Source organism: Pelobates fuscus, chromosome 9 (genome assembly GCF_036172605.1).
Source record: "Pelobates fuscus isolate aPelFus1 chromosome 9, aPelFus1.pri, whole genome shotgun sequence".
In the NCBI taxonomy this organism is placed as follows: Eukaryota; Metazoa; Chordata; class Amphibia; order Anura; family Pelobatidae; genus Pelobates; species Pelobates fuscus.
This window is the reverse complement of record NC_086325.1, coordinates 28,676,073-28,702,628: the sequence shown is the minus strand read 5'-3', so window position 1 is coordinate 28,702,628 and position 26,556 is coordinate 28,676,073. Positions and strand designations below refer to the sequence as shown.

Genomic DNA, 26,556 nt, shown 5'->3' with positions numbered 1-26,556 from the left:
CTAGGAAAGAGGGACATTAGGATAGAAAAGGGGCAGAGGGATATGGGCCAAAAATAGGGACTGTCCCTCCTAAATAGGGACACTTGGGAGGTATGGCTATTTACTTTGGTACATTAATTCATACATTGTAACAAAATGAGTTTGCTTGGTTTTCACAGGAGGATGACCCAGTTCACAGACACACTAGGGATCCAAGGGGTAAATGACAGCTTCTCCTATTTATATGTATATTAGATATATTACAATGTAGCAGTGTTGATGTAGCTCTGTGACATTGCCTATAGCAACAATAAGGTAAATAAAGATTCCTGACACTCAGGATAGATTAACCATGCCTTGCTGAGGTATGGGCCATAGATTGCTTTCCCTTGGAAAGATGAGGCATAACGTTCACATCACGTGACATCAGATTGGCTTAGCTGCCCAGAACCAACATGGCGCCGCTGAACCACTACGCCAGTAGTGTGCCAGTCACGTGATACAGCTTAGCAGTTTGAGTGACCAATCGGAAGAAAGCAGGGGCGTGGCTACTAGGAGGGTGGAGCCTGAAGCAGCCATGAAGTGAGTTATACATTGTGTAATATGTATTTTCATTTTAACCTTTTCTATAGTGTTTTTAAACAGCGCAGCTTGTTCATGTGTCTGCCTGTAGTGTTTGTTCATGTGTCTGTTTATTAGTGTTTGTCAATGTGTCTGTTTGTTCATGTGTCTGCCTGTAGTGTTTGTCAATGTGTCTGTATGTTCATGTGTCTGTTTGTAGTGTTTGTCAATGTGTCTGTATGTTCATGTGTCTGTTTATTAGTGTTTGTCAATGTGTCTGTTTGTCAATGTGTCTGTATGTTCATGTGTCTGCCTGTAGTGTTTGTCAATGTGTCTGTATGTTCATGTGTCTGTTTATTAGTGTTTGTCAATGTGTCTGTTTGTCAATGTGTCTGTATGTTCATGTGTCTGCCTGTAGTGTTTGTCAATGTGTCTGTATGTTCATGTGTCTGTTTATTAGTGTTTGTCAATGTGTCTGTATGTTCATGTGTCTGCCTGTAGTGTTTGTCAATGTGTCTGTATGTTCATGTTTGTAGTGTTTGTCAATGTGTCTGTATGTTGATGTGTCTTTGTACTGTTTGTTATAGTGTGTGTTTGTATTGTTTGTTCGTGTGTCTGTCTTTAGTGTTTGTTAATGTGTCTGCCTGTAGTGTTTGTTCATGATCTGTTCCTCATCCTGATTTTTACTGTAAATAATTACTACTCCTATCACTCTGATCCTACACTGAACAATTAAGCCATCAATGTCCATGTTTCCTGGACACATATAACTTCTACATGCTGGCTGGCAGTACATGAAAAGTGCTGCCCTGCATTGTGTATTTCTCACATACTGCATGAATCTCCATCGATTAATGGTTGGAGTGCCCTCTGGCAGGGCAGCACTTTTCAAGTACTATCCATTAATGTGTACCGGTGATAGGGGAGTCTAGCAACCCCATTCATATAGCAGACCTAAAGTAAAGTAATAAAATGGCACAAAAATGTATTTGTTTGCCACTTCCTGTGTCAACATGCATAATTCTCTCAGATTGTGCCCATTCACATTGAGCATCAGCCCCCTTACCATCAGTACTTTTTGTTCAACCTGAGAATCTGCCCCTTTGCCCTAAGAACCTTCGCAGTCACGCTGCAAATCTGTCCTTTCACAATAAATTTGATTTCGGAGCATGAGTCACAAGGTATGTCCTGGTCATCATACCGGCACTGTATGCACCCCTTCTGACACTGGGAGGGGGTAGATCTGGGTAGAATAGGATGATTTATGATGGGAGTACCAGAATGAGCATTACAGGTGAGGTGTGATAACTGGGCACCGTGCACTCCGATTTGACAAGGAATCCTGAGAGCCAGTGATAGCGTGAATGAGTGATCATTCGTATATAGGTAGAAATGCCCCCAAGTGGCTAACAGCCCAATTTGCGATTTATTTGCTCTTTTATGTATTTTCTCATGTCTTCTCCGAGAAAGTACCCCGGGTAAAGTGAAGAGCCCCACATTTGAGATAATCAGGATGTGTGCTGTGTGAATAATATTTATGAAATTATGCTCTTTTTTCAGGTTAAATATAGATGGATTGCTGGTGTATTTCCCCTATGAGTACATATATCCAGAGCAATTCTCCTACATGTTGGAGCTCAAGAGGACTCTGGATGCCAAGGTTAGAATAGCAGAAATGCTTAATGTGGAATAGAATTTTATTATTACCGTGCATTAGGACATTTCAAGTACTTGGAAACGTACAGAGTAAGACGACTTACCTTACCCCTTACCTTAATGTCATCCACATAGCACCAACTTTCATCCACTGGAGTGTCCCCTTAATGGTTGTACATTTTCACTTAAAATAAACAAAATTCACGCAGTCTGAAATTAAAATCCACATTAGAGTGCTCCACCTGTCAAGCTCAGCCTGTGATTGGAACCATGTCTCTGTTACATTCGCTCTTCTACATCAGCGACGGTTAATGTTAACATGGCAGAACATTCCCATGATGCCTTAGTGCCTCTCCATTTGTTCTTTGTAGTGAATTATGTAATAACGGCTGAGATTTAGAATATATGCACACTAGCACTCAATGTAACTCAACCATTATATGTAAAGGTATGAAAAGAGGCAGCCCTGTCTTCCTCTTTTTTCTTCTCGTTTTTTCCCCTTGTTTTACTAGCTTTCTCCTGCTATCTACACCTGAACACTTACACGGCTATTCACTAAGGTGAGAATTCAAATGGGATTTCAACCGTAAGGTCCAAATATTCACACTGGAAAATGTCTCCAAGTTAGCTATACTTCCAGATCTGCTGCTTCGGCCTTAAATTTGACATTCCCTTTAAATTCTCACTTTAGAAAATAACCCTGTTTGTATTGTTCTTATGTCTTTAGCCCATATACCAATGGGTTTGGTCTCTCTGCAAATGAACCCCTTAGTTTTCTGACTCCATCTAATGATTGAAAATTTCTCAAAGTCACTTTTTCCTGGCCAGCCTTGATTGTGTCTTCTCTGTATCACGTCACCTTTTTGTGTCACAGGGTCACGGTGTGCTGGAGATGCCATCAGGAACGGGCAAAACAGTCTCATTATTGTCTCTGATAGTGGCTTACCAGAGGGTGAGTTTGTTGTTGTTGTTATTATTATTATTATTATTTTAAAAAATTGCATCTTTTATAGGATTCTCCCATTGAAACCACTTTTAATTTTCTCTCTTTAGGCATACCCTCTAGAAGTTACCAAGTTAATATACTGCTCCAGAACTGTTCCAGAAATCGAGAAGGTAAGCAAAACAACGTGTCTTGTTTTTCTATCAAACAGTATTCTTTCTTCTGTGAAGAGGTTTGAGAAGGGATGTAACAAATGAACGGGGGTTTCCATTTTTCCAGGTTGTGGAGGAGTTGAGGAAGCTGATTGAATATACTCAGGCAAAAACAGGAGAGAAACTCAATTTCCTGGCCTTGGCTTTGAGTTCCAGGCGAAACCTGTGTGTAAATCCTGAGGTGAGCCTCCTGGATTGTCCATATCTACATGAATTTCATGTTTTCAGTTCATCAAATATAAATCTATGTCAGAAAATTCATATTTCGCATTTATCCTAAAAGCACAATAAGAGCAAACTGATAGAAGATTGCAATGGTGGAATAAAATATTCAATAAAGTTAAAACGCGTTACTAAAGACACAGCTGTAGAATATTTTGCAGAAAATACTCAAACAATCCGCCCAATAGCCCTGACTGGCCTGATGTGGGATGTTTTAATAAAGTTATTTTAGGCAGCTTAAATATATTGACTCTCACATTGTGTTTGATACTTCACATAATGTTGCTGTAATGACACAGTGTTTAATCCTAATACCTATTCTTAAATGTATTCACCTTATCTTTCCATTTGTTATCTCTAACCTCTATCCTTAAATTCTTCCTCTAACTATAAATACTTTACATAATGAAATGGTACAAAAAGGGCATCAAACATTAATAATTATATATGTGTATATATATTTAAGTTGAATCAATTCAAAAGTATTGACTTGGTGACACTTCTGAGTTCCCATTCCTTCCCTTGCCTGGCCCTTAGGAATGGTTTGTTACTTAAACCATTACTTAGAATGAGCGGGCCTTTGAATGTGGGAATAGCGGGGACATACTGCCACCCATCAGTAAACATTTAGTATTAATTTGGATGCTCATCAAGCTGTGAGACAATGTTGGTTGCTGGTTAAAGCTTGCCATGTGATATTTTCAGTATATCCCTTTGTGTTTCTTTCCCAGGTCAGTGCTCTACGCTTCGGGAAGGAGATAGATGGTCGTTGTCATAGCCTCACTGCATCCTTTATACGGACGCAAAGGCAGAGAGACCCCAGCACCCCCTACTGTCGGTTCTATGAAGTATGTAACTAATGACACATATCGGTGGTCCTGTTCAGACTGGGTGTAAAGGGCCAGATTCAGATTACTGATTATAGATGAAGCCTAGTGAAGAATTCCTGTTACAGCTAAATAATCTATTGTGGCTCAGTCATTATAATTAAAAGGTGCTGATTGATTACTTTTACATTGACGAGACGCATTCTTGACGGTAGATAAAGGAATTCAGGACGGCTGCTTATCTGCAGGTTCTATACACTGCAATTTCGAAAAATTTACAGAAAATGGTGGAATAGACTGAAACGTCTTGCGAGACACTGTGAATGAAAAGGCCAGGCTTCTCCACACTGACAGACAGGCCTCAAATATTCATTAAAGAGATAGTCTAAACCCCAAAATCACTTCATATTAATGAGGCGATATTAGGGAATAGATGCTAATTAAATCTGCGCCATTCTGAGAAACGTCAGTGTTCACGTGTTGCAGTACCCGTAACTACTAGTGACTGTCAAACAGATAGCTACTAGGGGCTCCAGACACATTTAAACTCAGTTAATTAATCTATGTTATGCAAAGTATGTTGATTCTAGAGGCTGGACTGAGTCAACTACTTCTCAACTATTGAGAATATTGCATCAGTTTATTTCTCTGTGATTTTGATTGAAGAAAGCAATGTTTAGAACTCACATATGATATTGTTAGTCACCATCTTTTTTATTTATTTATTTTCTGCTCTTTGCAGCTTCTGTTATTAGAATTTATCCAGATATATCTATTTAGTTGCTGTTTTAGGCCATGTGCCGCTATACACACATGCTGATATTCTGTCTTTCTAGGAATTTGATGCCATCGGCAGACAGACTCCGTTACCTGTTGGGGTATATAACCTGGATGACCTCAAAGCTTTGGGGCGACAGCGAGGCTGGTGTCCGTATTACCTCGCCCGTCACGCTGTGAGTGTTTCAATGTGTCGATGTTTGTAAACTGTCATTGGTAATGTATGGCTGCAGATGGAACGTAATTTAGACATTCCATTATTTGTATCTGTGTATTTTCTTTGATACCAGGAGGTAGTGTTGGCATTGGGTAAATGCATTGTTCATGCTGTAACATTCTTACATGTGTTGATGTAGCTGTCGCAGTGCAATGTTGTCGTGTATAGTTATCACTACCTACTGGACCCCAAGATTGCTGACCTTGTTTCTCGCGAGCTCGCCAAGAAGTCTGTAGTTGTCTTTGATGAAGCTCACAATATCGGTGAGTGATTGTCTGGGCGACGGGCTGGCCATGTGTCTCTTTGTTACATCCTGACAATAATGTTTGTGGTCTTTTTAAGATAATGTCTGCATTGACTCTATGAGCGTTACCATCACACGCCGGACCCTCGAACGCTGTCAGACTAACATTGAGACACTCGACACTGCTATACAAAAGTGAGCAAGGGGCATTGGGTTCATTATAATGAGTTGGAAGTGAACTATTACCGGTTGGTGAGATTTGGGAAATAATGACGCATTAGTGATACAATAACAGATCAGTCACTGGGAGGAAGGAGAGTACAAGCAAATTTGGTATTAAAATATTTTTTGTGCTAAAGGGGACCTAAGGCAGCGGTTTTCTTCTAGAAGTTTCTGAATATATATATATATATATATATATTTTTTTTAATTCCCTTAGAATTAAAGAAACAGATGAAAGAAAGTTGAAAGAGGAATACGCCCGTTTGGTGGAAGGTTTGCGTGAAGCTACGGTAGCCAGAGAGACAGATATTTATCTCTCCAACCCAGTGCTGCCCGATGAAATCCTGCAAGGTAGGTTACCAAGTTTTAACACAAACCTTCATTTCAAAAGATTATATAATACTATGTGATATAGAACATATAAATAAAATCACATTTATAAATATTGCCTGTCAGTTAGACTCGTATTTATTGTTGTTTAAACGTGACACCTAGCCTGTAAACTGCAACATGCACTCCGTGTCATCATTAATAGGTCCCTCGTGATATAATATGATATAATATTATTTACTGCATGATAACCCACATTACTGCTAATAGCTTGTCGCTTACTCTGGCAGAATGCTTGATTTACGCGGCACAACGTTTTACCCAAATCTTGTTTATTTTCTTTAACTAAAATGAGGTTTGTCTAATCTCTGAGAGATCACGCATTTAAAGTTAATTAACGATACTTACGCACATATCTCTGCTCGTGTATAATCTTTTATTGCGTACTCTGCAAAAGTTGTGATTTTACCACTGTAAAAAAAACAAAAAATAAATTAGTGATTATTGATAAGCGCTAAAGAGTCTGAACAGCAAGAAAAAAATCCAATGGACCTATCTAAAATGAACCCTTTGGTGGTCTCACCCAGACACAATCCAGCTGGTCAGTGACCACACAATACACAGAGGAGAATCCCCTGATGGCAGCCTGCTTTGTTCTGTACAATACATATTTACAATGGACCGAGTATATCACTTCTCAGTAAATTCACCCGTTTCAGACACATGCACTGCTGTATAAACATGTCATTCAGACATTCAATTCATGCAGACAAGCAATGGAGCTCAGTGTTATTCAGTATGGCTTCTTTATTGGGTACCAAAATTAAAAGTCAGATTGTCAAAAATTTGGCTTCCTAGAGTAGCCACCGTTAACTGTAGTGGTACTATTGGGAAGTAGACAATTCTAGTAGTAACAATCTAGACAATTCTGTACTCCCACATTTGTGGCAACAATCTGCACAGGGCCCTTCAGTATGTCTCTCTTTATTTGGTAGTTAATTTTAAAGTTTGTTTCTATGAAATAACTAAAAGTTAAAATGAAAGTTTACTATTACGTTAATCATCAGTGTCGTATACCAGCTATTGAAACAATCTTTCACCCCAACGAAAAGAAGCGTTCTTCGGGTCCTTTGCTCTGTTCTTTAGTAGTTTTTGACTATAACTTTACTCCTAGCTGTTTGAAAACGCGTAAACTTACAGGTGGGGAGAAGACAGAGTAAATGACTTACTTAGTGTTTCATGTTCTCCACAGAGGCCGTTCCAGGCTGTATCCGTAATGCTCTACACTTCCTGGGATTTTTGCGGAGGTTTGTGGGTTATGTCAAGTCTCGGCTGCGCTCCGGTCACGTGACACAAGAGGGCCCAGCTGCTTTTCTGCGTGACCTTTTTGAAAAGGTCTGCATTGAAAGAAAGCCAATGAGGTGAGTCTGTATTATAAACAACTGAAAACAACATAGCCTTACCTGGACCTTCTTACATCTGTTCCAGTTCTTAAATGCAGATCTCCAGAAGCAAATAGAAATGAGGAATTCTAGGTGAAGGATGGAAATGCTGCTTAGTGAAAACTTTTTTGACATCCCAGCAATGGCAAACATTAAAACTAGTGAATTACCTGCCATATTGTTACTTCAGACCATCTAGCTTTTTAGGGGACGTTGCTGTGGGATTTACAAGATAATCTAGATCATGTTCGTTTCTGGGGAGCATGTCTTGTCCAGAATATAAAGTACCGTATATACTCGAGTATAAGACGAGTTTTTCAGCACATTTTTTGTGCTGAAAAACACTCACTCGTCTTATACTCGAGTCAGTTGTCTGTATTATGGCAATTTTCATTGCCATAATACAGACAAGGACCGGGGGCTGTCAGGAAGCTGTAACTTACCTTCACCGCAGCTCCTGTCAGCTCCCTTCTCTCTCCTCCGTCCGTGCAGCTCCCAGGTCAGCTTCCTCTGCAACTCTCGCGAGAGCCGCGGGGTCAGAGCGTTGCCACGGGTTACCGTGGCAACGCTCCGCGCGGCCGCGAGAGTTGCAGAGGAAGCTGACCTGGGAGCTGCACGGACGGAGGAGAGAGAAGGGAGCTGACAGGAGCTGCGGTGAAGGTAAGTTACAGCTTCCTGACAGCCCCGCTCCTACAGCCCATCCACTGGACCACCAGGGAGTGAGAGCCCCCCTCCCTGGCCAGCTAACAAGCAGGGAGGGGGGACGAAAAAAAATAAATAAATAATAATAATAAACAAAAAAAATTATAATAAAAAAATAATAACAACATTAAAAAAATATATATTACAATAATTAATAAAATGCCCACCCCCACCAATGCTCTGCACTCACACACTGCATTCATACACACACTCATACACACACACTGCACTGCATTCATTATATACACACACTGCATACACACTGCATTAATACACACACTGCATACACACTGCATTCATACATACACACATACACACACTGCATTCACACTGCACTCATACACACACTGCACTGCATTCATTATATACACACTGCACTCATACACACACTGCACTGCATTCATTATATACACACTGCACTCACACACTGCACTCATATACACACACTGCACTGCATTCATTATATACACACTGCATACACACTGCACTCATACACACACACTCCATTCATTATATACACACTGCATTCATACACACACTGCATTCATACATACACACTGCATTGATTATATACACACTGCACTCATACATACACACTGCATTCATTATATACACACTGCATACACACTGCACTCATACACACACTGCACTGCATTCATTATACACACACTGCACTGCATTCATTATACACACACTGCACTCATATACACGCACTGCACTCATATACACGCACTGCACTCCATTCATTATATACACACTGCATTCACACACACACAGCATTCATATACACACTGCATTCATACACACACACACTGCATTCATTATATACACACACTGTAAAAAAATATTCAGTTAATATAACTTTTTTAGGATCTAATTTTATTTAGAAATTTACCAGTAGCTGCTGCATTTTCCACCCTAGTCTTATACTCGAGTCAATAAGTTTTCCCAGTTTTTTGGGGTAAAATTAGGGGCCTCGGCTTATATTCGGGTCGGCTTATACTCGAGTATATACGGTAACTACAGAATGAACATTGAAGATTGATTCTATGTCGTCTAGGTTCTGTGCGGAGCGACTGCGCTCTTTAACGCGTACTCTGGAGATTGCAGACATCGCAGACCTCTCCCCCCTCACTCTCATCACCCACTTCGCCACACTTGTCAGCACGTACACAAAGGGTGAGAGACCATTGTGACTCTACTGCTCTCGTTCCCACTGATCACTCTGTACCTTCTCTCTGCTCTCTGATTTTTCTTCCAGTGTTCCTTTTCCCTATCTCCTATTATCTGCTGTCTCTTTCTGACAGGTTTTATGATCATCATTGAACCATTTGAAGACAGAACACCAACTATCAGTAATCCTGTCCTACACCTCAGGTGATAATATTCTCTAGCTGTCTGTCTCTGTCATGTATCATGTTTTTCTCTCTCTCTCTGCAGTCCATTAGTCCTCCCCTAACCTTTCTTACCAATCCGTTTTTATTCTTCGCCTGTTTTTTATTTGCCCTGTCTCTGCCATGAATGAACTCCTGTCCTGCTTTTTGTCTCTAATTTTACATATGTAAGTTGTCTTCAATGTTTGTATCTGTTTGTGCACAGACAATTCTGTTTTACAAATTTTTTTTCACGCTCTCTGTCTTATTCCTTAGCTGCCTCGATTCTTCCCTCGCTATTAAACCAGTATTCCAGAGGTTTCAATCTGTCATCATCACATCCGGGGTGAGAAACATTGTATTTGTTTTCTTATTGGGAAACTTACAAAATAATTTTACCAACAACATCCAGAGTATGTCTTACTTGTCACCACTGTAAAATGCACCATCGTCAACCCTTTAGACAGACACACAAACAACGCGCACATTTATATTCAGGCAGATACACAAACAACGCACACATTCATGCAGACACACAATCATGGGAACAGGCAGATACACAAACAAAACTCCTATAGCACAGACATGCAGATTCATATGTGTATATACACACAACCATAGACATTGGGACATGAAGACAGATTCACGAAAAGACAGAGATGCAGAAACATGCACATGCGGACTGCTGCAAATACGCTTTATTGTAACATTTGAATTATCAAAGATGCTTTCATTTATACCCACTTATTGTGACTCACAGACTCTCTCTCCACTGGATATTTATCCCAAAATCCTGGACTTCCGGCCAGTTACTATGGCAACCTTCACAATGACCCTGGCTCGTGTCTGCTTGTGTCCTATGGTAAGATTTGTAGCGAAGTATGGTATTCTTAGTAGTATAATGGGTAAAGGCTCAGAGATAGACTCAGGGCTAAAATGTGACTGGGTTTAGCTTAATATCGTGATGGACTGAGCCATGAGATAAGGGAGAGAAGACTTTTATGGCTTGATGGGGATAGTATATATCAGAATCACTGGAACAGGAAAAACCCATGTTTAAAGAGCATCTCCTGCAGGCTCCTGGCCATGGTACAAGCAGAGGACAGATAAAAGGCAGTGACTGTCAGTCACGTAGAGAACAAGGTTTGGACATATAAGAGGTCAGATTACAGGCTTGTGATGAGGAAAGGTGAAAGATGGATGTTACCACCTGATAGCTGCAAATGTAATCCAGGAAGTGAAGATTTATCTAATAATCACATATAGAGTTATGTCACAAGCCTCAATATATAAGGAAAGGATTAAATTAATTATAATTTATATTCAATGGACATGAGGATATATAACTCAGAAAGACGTCCGTAGTACTAATGGACCCATTCCGTAATACTAGTTGATCGACTCTGGGGATCACTCGAACCAAGCCTAGCACAATGCACAAAGATTAGCAGGAGAGACGCAGCGATGAGAAAAAGGTCTTGTGAAAACGCCAAGGGGGTTATTCGCTAAACAACTAACTTTAGCATATTGCAAAATTCAGACAAATGCTAATATGTAAAATGTTTACTAATCAGCTATAGTCACTGCTTGGTTATTTTAGCCTCATTTTTGTTAAATTCAAATTTTTAATATAAGAAAATCCGTTTAAATACACCGAGTCTGTTGCGGGGTTTAATGGTCATCCAGGTGACCTGTGGTGAGACTCTGCCCAAGCTCTAAGAATATAGTTACTGACATTTAAAAATGAATATATTTTGTTAACAAAAATATTTTTGACTAGACACTTTGCTACTTCCTATATTACTGCCACAAAGATTAGATTTTTTATGCCTGGGTAGATATTTTCTATCCGCATCTCTCAGCTGTAAGGGTGGAGAGAGATTTGCTGTGATAAGCTGGTAAGGTGCGCAGAATCTTGCACTCATACTGCGTATTAGAAATGTCTAGGAATTGACGTCCCCGTCTTCCTCAGGTGGTGGGTCGTGGGAACGATCAGGTGGCAATGACCTCAAAATTCGAGACAAGGGAAGATCTGGGTAAGCAGAAATAACTTTTAACTGTTTAATGTTAAACCATAGGATTTATTTCAAAACACAAACTATATCTGCATGTGGTGAAACATGACTTTGGGTCAGTTTGCATATTTTAGTATGTCCTTGAGTCTAACAGATAATGCAGACATGAACGCTTTGCTGTGTGTTGAGAGGTAACGGCTACATATCACTAGCAAGGCCCAAATGAACGTCCGTGGTCGCAGTATCTTTAGCACAGAGACCAGGACTTTCCCGGTATATCGGATCTGGACAGCTCGTGTGGGTGGAATCCAAGCAATAAAAAAACTGTTATTTGTTCTTTCTCCAACAGCACAAATCTAACCATAACCAAAGGGCAAATTATTAAACTTTGTAACTGTTTGCTGTGTTTACTTTGTTTTTGTTGTAATAGTATAAATACCAAAAACAATGATTTTGGCAGTAAAAGAAAAATACAACTCTACATAGTACAAATCTCCTTTTTTGTTTATGAATCGTGGATCCTATTATCCAAGTAATCAAATCAAGTCAAAAATCCAGGGAGACCCAATAACATGTTCTTCTTTGACTATGTTTGTGAGATAAATATGCAATATCGGTCGCTGGTTAAGCTGTAGTTATTGTTACCATTTTATGTTCTTCTCTTACAACCTCCTCTATTTTTTTGTGACCTTCACCCTCAAGCTGTGATGCGAAATTATGGAAACCTTCTTCTGGAGATGTCGGCTGTGGTCCCCGATGGTATTGTGGGCTTTTTTACCAGTTATCAATACATGGAGAACATTGTGGCATCATGGTATGAGCAGGTAAACCCTTTACACAACAGAACACTATGTAATGCAGGAAAAAAAGGGATTACCACACAGTACTACATCAGTATCCATCTCAAATTAAAACCATTACTAAAGGAACAGTCACTGCTCAGGGTTTTTAATATTATGTTAACTTATTCCCAGTATTGACCCCATAACCACTCATTGGATATATTCATATAAATGTAAATAAGTATCTATCGCAATTATTGAGACAAAAAAAAAAAACACAATTAAAAAAATATGCCAGACTGTGAGGATTTTTCTAACCCTGCATTACATTTATTCTCATAGGGAATATTGGACAACATTGAGCGGAACAAGCTGATTTTCATTGAGACGCAGGATGGTGCGGAGACCAGTGTCGCCTTAGAGAAATATCAGGAGGTTAGATGTGGTGATGGTCACACTGGGGGCGCAACGCATAGCTTGTGTGAAATGGTTGTTTAATTTTTGTTTTGTGTGATTATATTTCAGGCATGTGAGAATGGACGTGGTGCCATCCTGTTGTCAGTGGCTCGTGGCAAAGTGTCAGAGGGAATTGACTTTGGTTAGTAGTGTAGAAAGCTAACTTTAAATAAACATTTTTGGGGATCAATGTTATAAAGTCTCAAATGGGACGGGTTCTCTTTTTTTCTGATTTGTTGACCTGAGCTTTGCTCAGAAGTCATTTAACAATCTTATTTTAAATGATATTTCTATTGAAAATGGTTCAATGGGTCAATATCCCATTGGAACAGAATTGGGACATGACAAAATCTTGGGCTGTTGATGTGACCAGAAGACTGGGTTGAGAACCACTGGTGTAGATCTCCAAATCCCCAGGAAATTGTAGCAACAGTTTAACATAAACCATTTAGATGTTCACTAATTTACTGGATAAGCAGAGGAAAGCAACCCTGCCTGTAGTGAATGGAGAAATGCACATGAAATCCTCATTTTAATGATAATGTATTTGTAGGGCACTTTTTAAATAATTTTGGGTTTGATAAAGGAGCCAGTGACCTATCGCGTTCAAAAAATATTATTGCTGGCTTCTTCCTTTCAATATTTTATAGAGGAAGGAATTTTCCAAATTTTGCACCGTTTTGTCTGCCTTAGGTTTAAATGACCTTGTTTGATTGTTTGGTAAAATAAAGTGCTAATGGACTATGTGGTTTCTTCTCAGTACATCATTACGGGCGAGCTGTCATAATGTTTGGAGTACCGTATGTGTATACACAGAGCCGTATACTGAAGGTTAGTACTGTAGTCTTCTTCTGTCCCTCCCCCAATGTATTTGTCTTTGTATTATCCTATGTACACACATTTATAGCTAATCCAAGCGTTAAAGAGACCAGACAATAACTGGCACGTTATTTCCTAAATCAAAACGAATTTCCAAGGACTTCCATCCATCCTGGTACTTCAAAGTCACCCCCATCCGTCCAGTTCCATCTCCCAAAAAATGCCATCCCCTGTTTCGCTGGCTACCATGTTGTGGCTGAAATTTCCCAACAAGTCCATGAGATTCTGCATTTTTTTTCTTTTTTCTTAACTCAATTTTGTTTATCACGATCAGTGTTTGTTCTAAAAATTATAGAGAAAGTACATAATAAATCATGTTGATGAAAAGGGGATTACAAAAAAGAAACAGAGTAATACATGTTGTATCATTCCAATTGATCACTCAGATTTCTTTAAAAAGACTCTCCTTTTTCCCATCAGGCTCGACTGCAATTCTTACGGGACCAATTCCACCTGCGTGAAAATGATTTCCTGACATTTGACGCAATGAGACACGCTGCACAATGCGTGGGTCGGGTCATCCGTGGCAAGACGGACTATGGGATAATGCTCTTTGCAGATAAGGTATTTCTATAGATAAACACAGCACATAAACAGAAAAAATAATCTGACTTTGCAGATTTTTGCACACAAAAAATATAAAAACAGGTGCTTTTATTTACTAAAGGGCAAATTTTAGCCAGTTTTAAATCTGAATCACAAACGCATGCTCAACAAAATTCTTCAATTCAACTGTAGTAACAGCTTGGGTATTTTAGACCTAATTTGGTCCTTTGAATTTCTGTTAACCACAATTGGGAGTTTAGTGAATACAACCTTGTTTTATTGCATATCAACATTCATTTAATTCAAATCTGCCTATTAAATCGATATAAATGATGAACATGGTACATTTACATGCAGGAGTCTATTTAAACAATGCAAGATGAGTTTATTAATCTTCTACCCAGCTGAATTCTGGTTAAAATGTCTGATGTCTCCGTACACTCTTGGTTTTAGAGAAAGTGAGCAGTGGGAAATGCAGGGAGAGACAGTGAAACCAAACTATAATTGTTCTTAATGCAGGTAGCATTCACATCATAATCAGTAAAGTAATAACACCATCGTGTCTATATATAGCTTTTATATAAAATAATATAAGTATTACTGAGCGTTTCATTGGATTGAGTTACGCAGTGTTTATTTGAACTCTGTTTTACTTATCCGTGGCAAGATGTTATCACTTGGTGCATAGGTTTCCTCTAGATCAAGGGTGCTCGAAAGTTAGATCCCCAGATGTTGTAGAACTACACTTCCCATGATGCTTTGCATGCCTTTAGAATGCTTTTAGAATCACAAAGCATCATGGAAGCTGTAGTTCTAAAACATCTGGGAATCTCTGCTCTAGAATATGCTTAAATTATGCACATCAGCCATCAATTATTGAAATGATAAGGTATTTATTTTAACTGAGTTTGACTGAGATGAATCCGTTGAGCTGAATATGTCCTTGAGTTTTATGTTTACTAGAGCTGGGATGTCGGTCACGTGGCATGGCAGATAATCTGTGACTAGAATGAGTGTTAAGAGAATAGCACATTTTAGGCAAAGATACCCAACTTGGGAAAATAACTGAATTTTAGTGAATTAGGAGCTGGGTTGTAGTGAGTAAAATACAAAATGATAGCATTAGACAAGCAGTCAAGATTTGTGCTATAACCCTTTTTGCCCGGTATCTGTTAGCGGTACGCTCGTGCTGATAAGCGAGGGAAGTTACCACTCTGGATCCAGGAACACTTGACTGATGCAAACCTGAACCTCACACTGGATGAATGTGTCCACCTGTCCCGACACTTCCTGAGAGAAATGGCACAACCGTTCCGCAGGGTAAGATCGGCGCCCACCATCCATTCATGCCGCATTATTCTCTCTTTTTTTCATTTTGAATTTCTCTCTTTCACTTCCTTTGCTCATTTTGTTCCTCTTTTTCATGTTGGACATCTCGTTCTTAGGAGGACCAGCTGGGACTATCTCTATTGACTCTTGAGCAGCTGCAATCGGAGGAGATGCTGCAGAAGATACAAGAGATAGCTCATCAGGTGTGACATCTACCCTGAGAGTTCTCATCAATAAGGACTCACTAGAGACCTACACATGCAGATGGATATGAAAGCCATTGTTACAGCAATGTGAGACCTATTAGACATCTCACATAGCCAGCAAGACATCAAGACTAGGCCCGCAAGGTGGTAGCCTTGAGTTGTGCCTAACAGACTTATCTAATTAAGGGATCAAGGCTGAGACAAAATGTGAAAGTCCTGGCACTGAATATGAGAGCGCTCAGACCCATGTGTATGTTTTTCACACACATAGAGGGTGTGTTGTCAGACAGTGAATTGTGCTGAATTGAACTGCAAAAATTAGATCATAAACGCTTATCGGAAATAGGAAAAATGACTTAGTTCATCGTTTTTTACAACTTGATTGCTTTGATCAAAATTTTGCAATCCGCCACAATTTGATTAATAATTTCTAGAATGTGCAGCTGTAGCGCGACAAGACCGCTCTACATCCATAAAGTGTATGTGTTTTTACATACTGAAATAAAAGGTTATTTTATAACAACTTGTGTGATAACTATTATTTTGGACAATGAGAAAGCAGAACAGATGGTAGTGATGTTTGGATTGCTAGGATTCCATACACCTTTGTAAGAGAATGATTAACTTGACAGAATCCATTCCTCAATTCAAAATGTCCTTTTACTTAGCTATGGCATCTGTTTTCAAATAACCCTAACACCAAGGTCAAGAAATGACCCTGTGGCTTCTCCATCACAAGTGGATCTGTCAAGTAAAATGCTGACTGGACATGTGAGACCCTAAAATCTGCACTGCTGGTAGTAGCGGGAGACTTTGAGATACTCTGGAATTATACAGAAAGTAATATAATATCTGTGTACATCCTTACACATTTCATTCTCTCTTGACTGTATAGAAACGCCAAATTTAGACGCAAGATGTGGGTTTCATTATGTTTTATTAACGAGCAAAATCAGTAGAACACCCTGTGCTACATTAGATCACACGCATGATTTGTAAAGATATTTACTGTGATGAGGTTCAAAAAGATGTTGTTGCTGGTATAGTGGAAGAGAAGAGGTCAGGCAGCTGGCACTGAGCAAACCTGTTGTGAAAAATCAAATGTATTGATGACAATTGAGCAGTAGGACCTCATCCCCGTAATTCTACAGTGAAGGCAGACAGACTGCACCCTCTGGGTTTCATCACATGTTTATGTGCATATGATGATCAAGCTCAGAAATGAACACCAACATATCTCTCCCATTATTAGTTATTATAACCTTATTTTATGCAGGGAGTAAAATGTTTTACTAATAATTTTTACTTTGAACCTTTCCTTCTTTTTTCTAAACATATTATTTCAGTTATCGTTTAGGGTCGTTGCATATTCCTGGATTCTGGTCGAAATTCCTAACGCATAAAATGTCTAAACCTTTTATGTTTAAAATCAGAGACGTGTCCAAAGATGTGCTCTGATACTATTCTGTTTTTCGGTCACTTTGTCAGCAGCACTCCAGGTAAAATTGCTAAATAGCTGGGTTAATTAATAAAGCGAGAATTCAAGGGGCATTCAAAGAACAAATTTAAGACCAAAGCAGACGAACTGGAAGCACATCTGCCTTGGAGAGTTTTTCCAGTTTGGCTATTTTGATCTTAAGTTCAAAATTCGGGGGCGGAGCTAAGCGGAGCTCCGAGGCAGACGCATCTCCAAACAGCTCCGTGTTAAAACACGGCAAAACTAAACTTTATTACCGCAAAACTTGCTAAAATCGGTGTAGACTCACCACCGATGAGAGAGGGAAGTACCAGCGAGCAAACGGATGCCCTTCACTTTCCCCACGCACGCCAAAACCAGGCGCCGAGGCTTTCGGGCCTACCACGTGGAAAGCCTGCGGCCGACCATCGACCCCTACTGGAGCGGAACGAGCCCAGAGGGAAACGCCCGCACAGAATACTGCAGACAAGCCCCTCCAGACGGCGACATGGTACGCAAAACGCAGAAGCAGACCCAGTCTGCACCTAAGGAGGGCCAAGACATCAGCCATCTACTCACTCAGAAGCCCAAAGGGGCGCCACAGCCCGGCCCTGCAACAACCACAGACTCACCAGCAGGGACCCCCTCCACGCCGGAGACCGCGGCGATACCCGATGGGAATGCACCGTCCACCAAACAGGACATACACAACCTGCTGGTACACATACAGCAAATGTTTGCGGCAGAACTTAAAACTGTACGTGCAGAAGTACAGGCGGTTACTAACAGGGTCCAAACGACAGAAGAGGCCCTCACTGATCTGAAAAAGGATTTGGCCACCATCAATGATACCGTACAACACCTACAAACGGCTCAAGCTCACCAAGGTGTCAAATTGGCCTACCTGGAGGACAGAGAACGGAACAGGAACATCAAGATCCGCGGAGTGGCGGAGGCCCTTTCACCCGAGGAGCTTCCCCACTTCGTCAGGCGCCTAGTCTCCACCGTTATGTCCACAAAACACGCTAAACAACTCAACTTTGACGGCATGTACCGCATTGCCAAATCATCGCAGGCACCGGCTACGGCCACCCGGGACATTATTTTACGCTGCCAAACTCAAGCCGACAAACAACAGCTCCTCAATGCAGTAAAGGGCAAGACCCCTCTACAATTCGAGTCACACACGCTCACGTTCTTCCAGGACCTGAGCAGGGCCACACTACTGTGGCGCAAATCGATGCAGCCGATTACAAAGACACTGCAAGATGCTGGCCTCCCCTACAGGTGGTCGTTCCCTAGAGCTCTGGTGGTCACCCGAGATGGAAAGACTTTCAGGGCCCAAGACCCCACAGAAGGAACTGCTTTCCTCCAGGCGCTCGGAATACAAGGCCAAAGTACAACGACGGACACAAGCCGAACCTGGGACGTATCCAGAGTCACCCCTTTTACACCCAGTGGTTCCAGTAACTCAGTGACCTGACTTAATAAGGGACACTAACCTATAATATGTTTCCTCCTGTTATGTTAATTTTTGCTTCTTTTAATGTTCTATTTTAATTTTCTTATTATACGCCCACGACATTACTACACAATTTGCTCACCGCCAATACCCCACAGCGGTAAACTAAGATCTGCCTAAGAGAGCTATAGCCCAACACACACATTGCTCCCCCGTGTCACGTTCTTGACTAGTCATACCAACCGAGCAACCTCCCCTCAGAGAGCATCATAATCCCCTTAACTTGTACAGTGCTTTACCCCAAACTTGGATGTACCCCTAAACCATCACATATCCTTAATATTAGGGTACCGCTAGGTAGCCCTGATCTGGGTGAATATAATATCCAAAATTCACCCAGATCGGACCAGTGGTTCGGCAGTTACAGGAAGGTGAAGTTTGACCGACCGCACACGAGTTGGTATCCGAAAAGGGTTCCATGAGAATGGGCCCTGCGGTCGGTCTCCGTTCGGCAGTTAAAACAGACATTTATAACTGCCATCCATACTTTAATTCCCCTAGATAGTGATTCCCTCATTCGGTACTTTGTAACTACCGAATGGGGATTCGTTAACTCTCTCCGTTCGGCAGTTACGGAGCTCTGGAGGTCTCAGCGGTGTTTGGTTGTTTGAGTGTCCGATTTGAGTTCCAGACACTCGACGACAAAACACCGCTGAGATTTTCATGCGTAAGATGGCCGCCGCCACGTGTACGCATGCCGAATGGCGGCCACCCAGACACACTGTTAATGAGCCGGTTAACTTGCGGCTTGGAGAGAATGTGAACCTTAATTGCTGGCACACTTCTCTCCGGGGTGGTCTCTCCGTTCGGTAGTTTCCAGAAGTATATAGTACGGATGGAAACTACCGAATGACATACAATTCACATATTACGTAGGCGAATAGCAATTTCAACATAGGTAAAAATATAACAATTACAGTCACACAGGCATTTTGCAGGACAGGCTTACTGCGTTCCGCTACACTGCTCCCCCTTGCCCACAAGCCGGCATACACAGTCTGATCCCACACGGATCGGCTTGGGGATGACCGGGGTGCTCACGGATTATTTCTCCAGATCAGTTTGTCGTGACAACCCGTCGGCGTTCCCATTTTGCTTACCCGGGCGGTATTGAATGTTAAAGTCAAAGGGCTGCAGCGCCAAACTCCAGCGCAGCAGCCTGGCATTGTCCCCAGCCACCCGGTTCAGCCAGACCAACGGGTTGTGATCCGTGAGCAAAGAAAAAGCCTGTCCATACAAATAGGGTTGTAATTTCTTCAAGGCCCACACCACAGCCAGGCATTCCTTCTCGATGGCGGCGTAGCTTACTTCCCGAGGTAAAAGTTTGCGACTGATGTAAGCCACGGGGTGTTCTCCGCCATCGGCCCCGACTTGGCTCAGTACTGCCCCCAATCCAAACATAGAAGCGTCTGTGTGAACAAGAAAACGTTTAGTTGGATTGGGAGCGGCCAAGACAGGGGCATTAACAAGTGCATCTTTCAAGTGTTGGAATGCCTGCTCACACTCCGGGGTCCAGGTTACTTGGCGAGGAAGGTTTTTACGTGTCAGGTCAGTGAGGGGTTTGGCCAGGGCACTATAATTGGGCACAAACTTCCGGTAATACCCTGCTGTCCCTAGGAAGGCTAATACCTGGGTTTTAGTTTTCGGGGTAGGCCACTGTGCTACTGCCTCTACTTTGGCTGGTTCCGGTTTTTGTTTACCACAGCCCACTCTGTGGCCCAGGTACTGTACCTCAGCCATCCCAATGCTACATTTCGCTGGTTTTAAGGTCAAGCCAGCTTCCCTGATCCTGTCTAGAACCGCTCCTATATGGGCCAAGTGTTCCTGCCAGGTATTGCTAAATATGGCAATATCATCGAGATACGCGCAGGTATAGTCTTGGAACCCATCTAGGAGGCGGTCCACCATCCGTTGGAAGGTAGCCGGCGCGTTTTTCATCCCAAACGGCATGACCTTAAATTGGTACAAGCCGAATGGGGTGACAAAGGCGGACTTAGGGATGGCGTCCGGGGCCAAGGGAATCTGCCAATACCCTTTACACAAATCAATAGTGGTAAGGTATTGACCCCTGGCCATCCGGTCTAGTAACTCATCTATCCTAAGCATCGGGTATGCGTCGGATACGGTTTTCTCATTCAATCTCCTGTAGTCCACGCAAAAACGGGTCATGCCGTCCCGCTTTGGTACGAGGACTTCTGGAGAGGACCAGGGGCAATTGGAGGGCTCAATGACTCCTAACTGAATCATCTCTTCAATTTCCTTGCGCATATTCTCCCGTACCGCTTCAGGGATGCGGTACGGAGTCTGGCGCATGGGAAGTTGGCCAGGGGTTTCTACTCGGTGGGTAGCCAGAGGGGTGTATCCAGGTACATTAGAAAAGGTCTCCTGCTTTTCTTGCAGTAGTTGTTGTACCTCGATACGCTCCTGTGGGCTTAACCGATCCCCCAGTACAACTGCTCCTAAATCCCCAGCCATCTGTCCGTCCTCTAACAGATCGGGGAGGGGTAGGCTGTCGCCTTCTTCAGAGGTGGGGGCGCAGATAGCTGTCACCTCCTCTGATCGCTCTTGGTAAGGCTTCAGCATGTTCACATGGATCATGCGTCGCCCCCCATTCCCTGCGCAGTGGCCAATTATATACGTGGTGTCACACCGTTGCTCTACCACCTTATAAGGGCCTTGCCAGGCGGCCTGTAGCTTATCGTGTCGGACAGGTTTTAAAATTAAAACTTTCTGTCCGACCTGAAAGCTACGGTCCCTGGCGCCTCTATCGTACCAGGTGCGTTGACGCGTCTGAGCGGCCTGTAGGTTTTCCTTTACCGTCTTTGTGAGAGCTTCCAGGCGATCTCGGAGGGCCAACACATATGGTACAATAGGGGTGCCGTCAGCGCTACGGTCTCCCTCCCAGTGTTCTCTAATCAAGTCCAGGGGTCCCCTTACTCTCCTCCCGAATAGCAGTTCAAAGGGAGAAAATCCCGTAGATTCTTGCGGCACCTCCCTGTAAGCAAACAGTAAGTGCGGCAGGAATTTTTCCCAGTCTCGGTGGGTCTCTGCGAAGGTTCGGAGCATCTGTTTTAAGGTGCCATTGAACCGTTCGCAGAGCCCATTAGTCTGGGGGTGGTACGGGGCACTAATGATGGGCTTAATCTTACAGAACTTCCAGAGCTGTTGGGTGACCTCTGCCGTGAACTGAGTGCCCTGATCCGAGATGATCTCCCTGGGTAACCCCATCCGGGAGAAAATCTGCATCAGCGCCTCAGCCACCGTCTCTGCATGGATATTAGTTAAGGCTACCGCCTCGGGGTAGCGAGTGGCGTAGTCCACTACGGTCAAAATGTACCGTTTGCCTGATGGGCTAGGCTTCCGGAAGGGGCCTACAATGTCTACTGCAACCCTATGAAAGGGTTCCTCAATTATGGGTAGGGGGTGCAGCTTTGCCTTACGCTTATCCCCCCTCTTTCCTACCCTCTGGCACGTATCGCAGGTGCTACAATACCTGCGCACCTCCTGGCTTATCCCTGGCCAGAAGAAACTTTGGGTCAGCCGATATCTGGTACGGCTGACCCCCAAATGTCCGGATAGCGGAATATTGTGCGCTATCCGGAGTAATTCGGTTCGGTACCTCTGCGGCACCACGAGCTGTCTTGCAGTTATGGGTTCTGACCCAGCTATCTCTTTACTTGTTTCCCGGTATAATAACTGCCTGTCCCATACAAATCTTTCCCCCTCCGCCCCAGGTTGGATAGAGGTGACCTTGTCTCGATATACTTGTAAGGTAGGGTCAGTGATCACCTCGGCTACAAACTCGTCAGGAGGGGCCCACGGCATACAGTCTAGGGAAGGGGAGGAATCTCTTACCTGGACCTCCGGCAGTGCGTTGTTGTTGTGCTGGGTGCGGGCCTGTTGCCTGGTGACTACTGGGTGTGCTTCCTCAGTAGTTTGTGGTTCAAAGGCGGAGGTGAGTTTGCCCAGATCATTCCCTAGGACCACCTCCGCAGGTAATTGCGGCATTAGTCCCACTTCCACATTCCCAAACCCCGCACCCCAATGCAAATGTACCCGGGCTGTGTCTAGCCGATACACGGCTCCCCCTGCAACCCTGACAGCCACAGTCTTATTCAGTTTGGCTTTGTCCGAAACCAAATGACTTTGCACCAGGGTGATGGTGGCTCCCGAGTCTCTGAGCCCCTGCATAGGCTTCCCTTCGAGATATACGGTCTGCCTATGGTGCTGTCGATTATCCGCCTGTGCTTGTAAGGGATTGGCCTCATGCAGCACTTCCCATTGTTCCACAGTCGTAACTGGAACGGCAGAGCTGTAGGGAAGTGGTACCTCATCTTGGTAGTGATGCGCGGCTGCTCTCGGTGGTGGTGGTGGAGGCCCTGGTCGGATCCAGGTGTTGCGGTCTCTAGACTGTGGACACTCTCGTTGGAAATGTCCCCACTTCTGGCATCGGTGGCATTGCACAGAAGCAGGTGTGCGGTATCTCTGCTGTGCTGCTGCTGGTGCTGGTGGAGGGACTTGTCTTGGTTGGGGTTGAGGGTTAGGAGAGAAGGAATTCCCCCCTAGTGGCCGCATGGCAGGTTTGGTACTCACTGCCTTGGTCTGTCTGCGAGCGTCCATAAAATCATCTGCCTTTTTGGCAGCCTCGGTGAGGGTGGTGGGGTTGCGATCCCTCACCCATTCCTGTAGTTCTGAGGATATCCCCTCATAAAACTGCTCCAACAGCAGCATTTGTAACAAGTCCTCCATGGACCGCGCTTTACTGGACTGCATCCACCCAAGAGCTGCCCTTTCTAGTCGGCAAGCCCACTCTGCGTGCGAATCTTTGTCCGCCTTTTTCAATTCCCTGAAGCGCCTCCGGTATGCCTCTGCTGTTATTGCATACCGGGCCAGGATAATTTCTTTTACCCGGTTATAGTTCCTAATTTCAATATCAGGCACAGTGCGGTAAGCTTCAGCTGCCCTTCCTGACAGCCGTCCTGCTAATATGGGTACCCACTCTTCCCTTGGTATGTTATGCAGCGTACACAGTCTCTCAAAGTCTTGGAGGAAGGCATCTATATCCTCCTCTGCTTCCACATACGTTTTAAAAGCTTGATAGGGAATTTTGGGCTTACCCTCTTGTGTCACAGCTCCTGCTGCACTTCTTTCCGGTGTTTGTGGTCTCCTATTTCTCATCACAAACTCCTGCACCTCTGTCATTGTTTTAGAGATGATCTCTGTTGGTGGGTTTTCCCCATAAAAGGCCAGTCTGAATTGTAAGTGCCTTTGGAACTCCTCCTGTTCTGTTTCAGGTCTTTGTTCCGTGGCCTGGACCTCTTCTGCTCTGTACTCTGCCATTACTTCGGTGATAAGCGTTGCTTTGGATTTGCTGCTGGCAGAAACACCTTTCGCTTCCAGAAGGTCTTTCAAAGTGGTTCTCTTTAGCGTAGAAAGGTCAATCTCCATTAATCCTTGTTCCTCTGTGAGTCTGGATCCCAGCGCTGCCAACCAATGTAGCGGAGAGCTGATTTCTCGCAGCTATTCTCCACTTTAGATCCAAGGAAGGCTCAGGAACAGGTCATTAGTAAATCCACAGCAGAGTTTCCAGCAGGTAAAAAGTTACAGAAATATCTCCACAGCACTCCCAATAACTGGACGACACACAGTTTCAGGAGTAGAACTGACAATCGTTTATTCCAAGGTTTCTTATAAAGCCTGCTCCCATGCAAGGGAGGGAACTACAGTAATTATGACAGTAACCAATGCAGTGCTTGTTACCTCCCACACATCTCCTCCCCTCAGAGAGCATCATAATCCCCTTAACTTGTACAGTGCTTTACCCCAAACTTGGATGTACCCCTAAACCATCACATATCCTTAATATTAGGGTACCGCTAGGTAGCCCTGATCTGGGTGAATATAATATCCAAAATTCACCCAGATCGGACCAGTGGTTCGGCAGTTACAGGAAGGTGAAGTTTGACCGACCGCACACGAGTTGGTATCCGAAAAGGGTTCCATGAGAATGGGCCCTGCGGTCGGTCTCCGTTCGGCAGTTAAAACAGACATTTATAACTGCCATCCATACTTTAATTCCCCTAGATAGTGATTCCCTCATTCGGTACTTTGTAACTACCGAATGGGGATTCGTTAACTCTCTCCGTTCGGCAGTTACGGAGCTCTGGAGGTCTCAGCGGTGTTTGGTTGTTTGAGTGTCCGATTTGAGTTCCAGACACTCGACGACAAAACACCGCTGAGATTTTCATGCGTAAGATGGCCGCCGCCACGTGTACGCATGCCGAATGGCGGCCACCCAGACACACTGTTAATGAGCCGGTTAACTTGCGGCTTGGAGAGAATGTGAACCTTAATTGCTGGCACACTTCTCTCCGGGGTGGTCTCTCCGTTCGGTAGTTTCCAGAAGTATATAGTACGGATGGAAACTACCGAATGACATACAATTCACATATTACGTAGGCGAATAGCAATTTCAACATAGGTAAAAATATAACAATTACAGTCACACAGGCATTTTGCAGGACAGGCTTACTGCGTTCCGCTACACATGTAAACCTCCCTCTCCCCCCCCCCCCACAGCCCCACAGGTTAGGGGGCAAAAACACTAAGAACAGGAGCTATAAATCGCACATACAGTCGCACACAGGATAGACCGCAACATACACATAGCCTTACCTGGTGGTCGACACCTTTTATACCCTAATATCCCCCACTCCTGGGAACTACTAGCAAACTCCTAGATGTATATAATGTAAAAACGGGCCAACTCACAAAAGGACGTAACCGCTCATATATATTTGCAATGTTTTTGTTAACGCGAATGTCTTTTAACTCTGCATAACTGCCTTGAAACACCCGAACAAAATAAAGAATTTAAAAAAAAAAAAAAGTTCAAAATTCATTTTGAATTCTCACTTTGATAATAACCCTGTACATGCTCGTTCTGGCTTGTGCACCCCACAAATGTGTTTGTACTGAGAAACTCTGACAGAAAATAAGTAGTGAGAGTGGTATCTCCTCGTCAGAGCTCACTTTTACTATTGAGGTACAGGGGATGGTTCTGAGCAACCAGGTGTAGAAGGCCTCTCTACTAGTCAAATCTGGCATTGACGTGGAATGGCAGGAGCTGAGCCAGACCTACCATGACTGAAGAACCTGTATGATAGCTAGAATTAGCATTAAAAGTTTACTATTGAGCTACCAACGTGCTTTCGAGTAAAAGGGATATGTATCAATCACATTCACTAGCACAATGGAAGTGAAAACTGGGGATTAAAAAAACAAAACAAAAGACACTCTAAAATATCTGCATCTACCAGTACTGTATAATAAGTTCCTTGACACTTGCCATGTCTGTACACCCTACCGTGTTAATGTCTTAATTGTATAAGCCAATGTTTATGTACTCTGTTTCTCATTATGGTCACTTGATATGCATGACTATGCAAACACTCCGCAAGATCTTTTTTAACAAAAAAAATCTCAGCTGACTTTACTCGGGTGCTTATAAAGTCACCCTGACACTCAGCACCTAATGTATTTAGTATTGAGCCTGCTTTCTGTGCATTGAACAGGTGGTGGGCACATTCTAAATTTGAGCCTTGACATGAGACAAGGCTAACACACATGATGTGTAGCTTCCTGAAGCTGCTGGCAGT

At 43.0% G+C, this 26,556-nt stretch overlaps 1 protein-coding gene across 1 annotated transcript; it reads left to right on the top strand.

Annotated features, from left to right (window-relative positions):
- The first annotated feature begins 515 nt into the window (after nucleotides 1–515).
- On the top strand, nucleotides 516–17,534 carry ERCC2 (ERCC excision repair 2, TFIIH core complex helicase subunit). The gene is made up of 23 exons (XM_063431749.1): nucleotides 516–561; nucleotides 2,101–2,200; nucleotides 3,071–3,148; nucleotides 3,250–3,312; nucleotides 3,419–3,532; nucleotides 4,305–4,421; nucleotides 5,237–5,353; nucleotides 5,534–5,657; nucleotides 5,737–5,833; nucleotides 6,078–6,211; nucleotides 7,443–7,611; nucleotides 9,395–9,513; nucleotides 9,642–9,711; nucleotides 9,984–10,053; nucleotides 10,468–10,569; nucleotides 11,680–11,743; nucleotides 12,425–12,546; nucleotides 12,847–12,939; nucleotides 13,030–13,102; nucleotides 13,721–13,791; nucleotides 14,260–14,403; nucleotides 15,562–15,705; nucleotides 15,831–17,534. Exons 1-23 carry the CDS (start codon nucleotides 557–559, stop codon nucleotides 15,921–15,923), a joined length of 2,283 nt encoding a protein of 760 aa, XP_063287819.1. The 5' UTR covers nucleotides 516–556; the 3' UTR covers nucleotides 15,924–17,534.
- Nucleotides 17,535–26,556: the final 9,022 nt, after the last annotated feature.

What these genes read in the sequence shown, in the direction of transcription:
- ERCC2 (XM_063431749.1), top strand. An exon ending in ATTACCTCGCCCGTCACGCT is followed by an intron (nt 5,354 to 5,533) that starts GTGAGTGTTTCA and finishes GTGTTGATGTAG; the next exon opens with CTGTCGCAGTGCAATGTTGT. An exon ending in TGATGAAGCTCACAATATCG is followed by an intron (nt 5,658 to 5,736) that starts GTGAGTGATTGT and finishes GGTCTTTTTAAG; the next exon opens with ATAATGTCTGCATTGACTCT.